At 41.4% G+C, this 8,157-nt stretch overlaps 1 protein-coding gene across 1 annotated transcript; it reads right to left on the bottom strand.

The window, feature by feature from the left end:
* Positions 1-2,207: 2,207 nt before the first annotated feature.
* Positions 2,208-3,296, bottom strand: LOC119821224 (speckle-type POZ protein-like). Its single transcript, XM_038340139.1, has one exon. It carries the CDS (start codon positions 3,294-3,296, stop codon positions 2,208-2,210), a length of 1,089 nt encoding a protein of 362 aa, XP_038196067.1.
* Between the last annotated feature and the right edge of the window lie 4,861 nt (positions 3,297-8,157).

Here is an 8,157-nt window from a genome sequence, read left to right as displayed (position 1 = left end):
TGCTTGGACACAAGCCAATCAGCATTTATTTAAACTGCAGTTGACAGATTACAGATCATTGTCCCACACCATAATGTTGTCAACATGAAGGTGTAACTTAATACTCCATTGTCTTTGTATTCTGTATATTCCTTTTTTTCTGCATCACACGTTTGGAAACCCTTGTTCTCTGCATTTTTACATTTAAGTTGATCATTTATAGGATGTTTTTTAATTCTTCCTAGGGTTTTCTCTTTGAAATATACCCCACTGTATAACCTAAAATCAGCCCAAATTATCCTCCTGCCCTGGTCTCTCAAGTGAAAAATGTGTAGATATTCATCCCAGCACCTAAAACATAACATTTGATTTTACTCTTTTTTATTAATTTTTTTACCATAGTCATTTATAGGTTTTCATTCATGATGGTTTTTGACTTAAAATTGAAAGTCAAAATAATATTGCCATTTATAACTTTAAGTAATTCTCAGTGGTATTAAGAAACTGCACCAATGTGGCTTTGTTCTCCCTATGCTCCTTTGTGTACTTATCACTAATCAAATTACAGCTGCATTTTACAATCATGTTAGAATAGATTTTAATCATTTCAAAGTAGAGAGTGGAGGAAAACAAATAAAAATACAGGAGTGGGGATTGGGAGATGGTTAGGTGAATGAAAATGATTGCTGTGCAAGCGTGAGAACTTGAGTTTGAATACCTAGGACCAGAGTCAAAAGCCAGGCCTGGCTGCAATTAATGCAATAAAGAGAACTTCAGATCCACTTGAAGAAATTAAGGACACCAGGAAAGAAAACTGTACAGCCAAATAGAACAAAAAAGGGGGCGGGGGTGCAGAGGGGCAGATCATTACAGTTTTGGAAATAAAATTCTCTTCTTCCCGTGAATTTGGTGTTTTGTTTGAAACTGGATGGTCCCTTAAAAACAGACATAAACTTGTCTGTAACTAGACTTTCTAATTATCAGATGTTTGTACTTTCTGTTATGTGAAGCCTTGAATTCTGTCTTCTTGGCATAGTGGTCAGGTAACTGAACATACCTTTTCTTAAAAAATTCAACAGAGCTGTACAAAACATTTGGCAGGATTTCATGTTTGTGTGACTGTGTGATGCATATGTGGGTGTGTGTGTGTGTATCTTGAGGACGACTAAATCTGGTCTGTCCTTTCAAGTGCTTTGGTGCTGCTAATTTAAAAGCTATTATGATTACAAAAGCATAAATCTTTAAGGCTCACATGGAGCAGGAGAGTTAAACACAGAGTAGAATAGAACTAAATGACCAAAATACAACATTATTTTTTAGATTCAGTAGCTAATGTCAAGAATTAATGCTTCTGGGATTGTTGTCATTTGTTTCTGTATGGATGTATAACCGTTTTTTGTTTTTTTTGTTTTTTTTTTTTTTTCGAGACAGGGTTTCTCTGTAGCTTTGGAGCCTGTCCTGGAACTAGCTCTAGTAGACCAGGCAGGGCTCAAACACACAGAGCTCCGCCTACCTCTGCCTCCCAGAGTGCTGGGATTAAAGGCATGTGCCACCACTGCCGGGCTTTGGATCTATAAATTTTAAAATGAAATTTTCTTTTTTTAAAATATTTTACTCATTTTATGTTTTATTTGGGAAAGTATTTATCTACAGAGATGGCTGTGCCCATGAAGACAAGAGTAGGACCTCATCTCCTCAGGATCCCCAGTTAGAGATGGTTGAAGAGTACCCCATGTGTGCTCCGAAGTGATCAAGGGTCCTCAGAAGGAAAAACAATTACTTTCTCAACTGGGTCATCCTCTCTCAAGTTTGCACATGCTGAGTTTGGAGGGGAAAATATCTTCTTTCTTTTCCCCTTCTCTTGTAAGCAAACATTCATGTTTATTTTTTTCTTTGTCCTGAGCCTTTGATGATATGGTCTGCTCAGTACAATCCAGACAGTTTTCTGCAAACAAACCTTACTGGGAAGAGCTGGGGTTCACGAAAACCCTAAATCCCAGTTTGCATCTAATTGGACAAAAACCAAACCCTGGTCCAGTGCTGCTCCTCCCCCTACCCGCCATTCAACACGTTTACAGATGTGTTGAAGCCAGACATACCAGCTGTAGGTTTCCACACTCACTGTAAATACACCCCAGGGCCCATTGTCTACACAGGTGTCATGAGTAACAATACTAACTGCTGCTTCTGGAAGACACAGGTAAGTCTCAGCTGACAAGGTCTTAAGATCACTTCAGGCGTTTGAGAGGGGGCTCCAGGCAAGGACCATGTGCAGAAGCCAGGGAGCCATATAGTTCAGCCAGCAAGTGTGGAGAGGAGTCGACCAAGCTCTTCCAGCTTGAGGTCTCAGAGACCTCGGAAGCATGAGCTGTAATGAAATCCAGTGCCTCAGTTTTCAACTGCACTGCACTGTGGAGGTCAGCCAGGAAGAGAGTGTGGGCAGCATTCTCCACAGAGAGGTCCATGCAGAGGGCCCTCTCGCACATGGCCTTCAAACGTTCCAGGCCATACTTGTCAGCAGCTGCCAGCACAGCATCTGCCATGCTGTGGAGGTCGGGTGCCTTCCCGGTGTAAATGAAGCCCATCATTGTCTTGAAGACTTGAGGTTCCAGGTCATGAATCTCAACGCGGTTGGTTTTGCTCTCCTTCATGTCAGCTTCAAACATGGCTCTGAAAACTGGAGAGCGAGCAGCTAAGATCGCCTTGTGAGCCTGGAATTCCTGGTCGGCTACCACCAGGCAGCAGTCTGTCAAGTGGGAAGTCTCCCACAGCTTTCCTAGCTCATTGACCAGTGTGCACTTTGGAATCACAACCCTTGGCTGCGTGTTCTCTTCAGAGATGCTGATGTAGTCCGGAACCAGCACGCTCACCTCACAGAAGAGTGTGAGGTTGTCATCTGGGAGAAGCAAATGTGGAGTGGACAAAAGGAAATCTAGAAGGATGAACTTTTTAAAACCCCTGTATTGGTTTTGCTTGAAACTCAAAACTCTTTCACTCTTCGTGATTTGGGATTTCTCTCCATTGGCATCTACGATCCAAAACTGAAACTTTGCCCGTACCGTGCTCGTTGGAGAGCTGAGCAACACTAGGAAAACTGACAGGTAACTTCTGCTTTCTTTATCCATCCCATTCACGTGAGCTTTCAAATACCATTTCTGCTTGTCATTGGCTCCTGGTGAGAAAGTGGAACTTTTAATGTCGTTCCCCACGATTCCGTCCAAGCAAAAAGAGAAGTTGCTGATGGTCCATCTTAAGGAGAATTTTTCAACTCTGATCTGAGTGGAGCCTCTGCTATTAGCTGCCAGGTCCTCTGACATATCGGCTCCTGGGAGTGTGAAGTTTTCCCAGGATCCAAAGAAGAGCAGGGTGTTTTTCTCTTCAACTCAGTCCAGAAGGTCTGCTTGTTGGCTTTTCTTCAGTCTCTGCTGGAATTTCAAAGACGATTCTCTACTGCCATGGAACGAATGGACTTGCTGCAAGGTGAGGTCAATCAGCAATGGGAAACATCTTCCTCCTTCCAAGTCCTTTTAAAGGCTAAGGGAAGGGTGTGGCCAAGTTTAGGGCGTGTCTTCCAGCCTTGTGATCTGGATTAAAGGTGTGTGTGTAATGGGATCAAGTTGCAGACTAAATATCTGAATTTTCAACTTTCAAGTCAATATTGGAAGAATATCTCAATTTAAGCAAAAAAAAAAATTGTCACAGGTGTGCCCTCTATTTTAGGATTTTTCTTTTTAATTTGTTTGTTTTGACTTTTTTTGAACTCTACATTTTACACTGCCTCCCTCTCTGCTTCTCCCCTTCCTCTCCCAAGGTCCCCATGTTCCCAATTTACTCAGGAGGCCTTGCATTTTTCTGCTACCCTTGTAGATTAGATCTTTTTATATGTCTCTCTTAGGGTTCTCATTGTTGTCTAGCTTCTCTCGGATTGTAATTTCTGGTTTGGTTTTCTTGCTTCATGTTTAAAAACTACTTCTGTGTGAGTACATGTGCTAATTGTGTTTCTGGTCTGAGTTACGTCCCTCAAAATGATGTTTTCTAGCACCATTCATTAGCCTGCCAAATTAAAGATGTCATTGTTTTTACCGCTGAGTAATCCTCTAATGCGTACATATTCCACACTTTCTTTATCTGTTCTTCCATTGAGGGGCCCCTAGGTTTTTTCCAGGTTCTGGCTATTACAAATAACGCTGCTATGAACATAGTTGCACAAATACTTTTGTAGTATGATAGGGCATCTCCTAGGTATATTCCCAAGAGTGGTATGCTGAATCCCGGGGTCCGTTGATACCAAATTTCCTGGGAATCCACCACACTGATTTCCAAAGTATTTGCACATGTATGCATTAAGGGAGCCACTTTAGGGTTGGCAAGAGACTTGACTGATGGAGGATTCTCATTTGCTAATAAACAAACTGCCTTGGCTTTTTGATAGGGCTAAATTTAGATAGGTGAAGTAGACAGAACAGGAAAAAGGAAGTGAGGTAGATGGCTCAGACAGTTGCCCCGCCTCTCCTCTCTGGGGAAGACTGCCCCGCCTCTCCTCAGGGAGGCAGATGCAATGGAGCCAGCCGTGTTGAATCTTTCCCAGTAAGATACCACTAGTGGTGTTACACTGATTATTAGATATGGGTTAGTCAAGATGTGAGTAAAAGGCTGAAATTAATGGGCTAGGCAGTGTTTAAAAGAATACAGTTTCCGTATAATTATTTCATGTGTAAAGCTAGCCAATGGACAGTAGCCGGGAGGGATGAAATGCAGGCCTGTCCACAGCTCCTCACTACACTTGACTCTAGAGGTGTTCCCAGGTGTCCATGGAGATGTCCCCAGCTAGTTCCTTTGGCAGCTGAGGAAAGGGAGCCTGAAAAGGTCCTATCCTATTGCCATACTGATGAATATCTTGCATATCACCATAGAACCATCATTGGGCGATGGATGGAGATAGAGACAGAAACCCACATTGGATCACAGGCCTGAACTCCCAAGGTCCAAATGAAGAGCAGAAGGAGAGAGAACATGAGCAAGGAAGTCAGGACGTAGGGGGGTTCACCCACCACTCAGACAGTGCGGCTGATCTAATGGGAGCTCACCAAGGCCAGCTGGACTGGGGCTGATGGAGCAGGTGATAAAACCAGACTCTGCACATGGCAGAGGGCTGAATGAGAAGCCAAGGACAATGACACTGCATTTTGATCCTACTGCATGTACTGGGTTTGGGATAGCCTAGTCTGTTTGAATACTCACCTCCCTAGACCTGGATGGAGGGAGGAAGACCTTGGACTTCCCACAGGATAGGGAACCCTGACTGCTCTTTGGACTGTAAAGGGAGTGGAGGGGGAGGGGGAGTTGGGGGAGGGAGAGGGAAATGAGAAGAGGTGGGAATTTTTACTAAAAATAAATAAATAAATAAGAACATCCATAGTCCAATTTTTTGGACTGTGGGCATAGTTTTCTAGGCTACTTCCTGCTGCCTGGGCGTGCTTATAATCTTATGGGGACCTAAAGAAAATTTAGAATAATGATCAAGTCTTGACTGGAGTATCCTGTGACACTTGATCATTTAAGGCAGAAGTCTTAAATCTGGTCTGGATATACAACTCAGATATCCAGGCCATCTGTTCCTACCAGAGATTTTTCAGGTGGTCTTCCTTGTCTAAACCTGATTTTTCTTAACTCAGAATGAATCCACAGCCTCTCAATTCCTGTGGAAACAAAAGCAAAATTTGTTCTCCAAAGTAACATAACTTTTGAATTTTGAATTTTGAAGTCAAGGAATTTTCAAAATACCCATGTTGGATTAATTCAGTAGCATCTATAAGCAATTATCTGTTAGCAGCTGTTACTTCTTCCTCAGAAGTTAAAAAATTCAAAGAGAGCATAATAACATACAGTATCGAGATTCTCTACGTGTTTTCCATCATTATGTGTCTTTATTTTAACCTCTATTTATTTTATTTTTAATTTTTTGCTTTTTGAGGCAAGGATTCTGTACATCTTTGTCCTGGAACTCCCTCTGTAGACCAGGCTGTCTTTGAGCTCACAGAGATCTGCCTGTCCCTGCCTCTCAAATGCTAGGATTAAAAATGTATGCCACTAAGTCTTGAACTCACAGAAGTCTGCCTGCCTCTGTCTCCAATTGTTGGAATTAAAGGTGTGTTCCTGCTTGACCTGGCTATACTTTCTGTCTGGATACTAGCCAATCAGTGTTTATTTAAAATACAGTTGACAGATTACAGATCATTGTCCCACACCATAATGTTGTCAACATGAAGGTGTAATTTCATACTCCTTTTTCATTGCATTCTGTATATTGCAATTTTTTCTGCATCACATGTTTGCAAACCCTTGTTCTGTGTATTTTTACATTTAAGGTGATCATTTCTAGGATACTATTTAATTCTTTCTTGGCTTTTCTCTTTGGAATATACCACACTGTATAACCTAAAATCAGCCCAAATTATCCTTCTGCCCTGGTGTCTCAAGGGAAAAATTTGTAGATATTCATCCCAGCACCTAAAACATAACATTTGATTTTACTCTTTTTTTTATTTTTTTTTACCATACTCATGTATAGGTTTTCATTCATAATGGTTTTGACTTAAAATTGAAAGTCAAAATAATATTGCCATTTATAACTTTAAGTAACTCTCAGTGGTATTAAGAAACTGCACCAATGTGGCTTTGTTCTCCCTATGCTCCTTTGTGTACTTATCACCAATCAAATTACAGCTGCATTTTACAATCATGTTAGAATAGCTTTTTATCATTTCAAAGTAGAGAGTGGAGGAAAACAAATAAAAATACAGGAGTGGGGATTGGGAGATGATTAGGTGAATGAAAATGATTGCTGTGCAAGCGTGAGAACTTGAGTTTGAATACCTAGGACCAGAGTCAAAAGCCAGGCCTGGCTGCAATTAATGCAATAAAGAGAACTTCAGATCCACTTGAAGAAATTAAGGACACCAGGAAAGAAATCTGTACAGCCAAATAGAACAAAAAAGGGGGTGGGGGTGCAGAGGGGCAGATCATTACAGCTTTGGAAATGAAATTCTCTTCTTCCCGTGATTTGGTGTTCTGTTTGAAAATGTATGGCCCCTTAAAACTGGCTTGAACGAGTCTGTAACTAGACTCTCTAATTATCAGTTTTTTGTACTTTCTGTTATGTGCAGCCTTGAATTCTGTCTTCTTGGCATAGTGGTCAGATAACTGAACATACCTTTCCTTAAAAAATTCAACAGAGCTGTCCAAAACATTTGGCAGGATTTCATGTATGTGTGCCTGAGTGATGCATACATGAGTGGGTGTGTGTATCTTGAGGACGACTAAATCTGGTCTGTCCTTTCAAGTGCTTTGGTGCTGCTAGTTTAAAAAACTACTATGATTACTAACGCATAAATCTTTAAGGCTGACATGGAGCAGGAGAGTTAGACACAGAGCAGAAAAGAACTAAATGACCAAACTACAACATGATATTTTAGATTCAGTAGCTAGTGTCAAGAATTAAGGCTTCTGGGATTGTTTTCATTTGTTTCTGTATGGATCTATAACCTTTAAAATGACAATTTTTTACATTACTCATTTTACATTTTATTTGGGTAAGTATTTATCTACAGAGATGACTGAGCCCATGGAGACAAGAGTAGGACCTCATCTCCTCAGGATCCCCAGTTAGAGATGGTTGAAGAGCCCCCTATGTGTGCTCCGAAGTGATCAAGGGTCCGCAGCAGGAAAAACAATTGCTTTCTCAACTGGGTCATCAAATCTCCAGTTTGCACATGCTGAGTTTGGAGGGGAAAATGTCTTCTTTCTTTTCCCCTTCTCTTGTAAGCAAACATTCATGTTTATTTTTTCCATTGTCCTGAGCCTTTAATCATATGGTCTTCTCAATACAATCCAGACAGTTTTCTGCAAAGAAACCTTACTGGGAAGAGCTTGGGTTCACCAAAACCCTAAATCCCAGTTTGCATCTAATTGGACAAAAATCAGACCAGAGTCCAGTGCTCCCCCTCCCTCTACCCGCCATTCAACACATTTACAGAAGTATTGAAGCCAGACCTACCAGCTGTATGTTCCACACTCACTGTAAATACAACCCAGGGCCCATTGTCTACACAGGTGTCATGAGTAACAGTACTGACTCCTGCTTCTGGAAGACACAGGTAAGTCTCAGCTGACAAGGTC

Source organism: Arvicola amphibius, chromosome 8 (genome assembly GCF_903992535.2).
Source record: "Arvicola amphibius chromosome 8, mArvAmp1.2, whole genome shotgun sequence".
NCBI classification, from domain to species: domain Eukaryota; kingdom Metazoa; phylum Chordata; class Mammalia; order Rodentia; family Cricetidae; genus Arvicola; species Arvicola amphibius.
The sequence above is the reverse complement of the archived record's forward strand: the minus strand, read 5'-3'. Positions and strand labels throughout refer to the sequence as shown.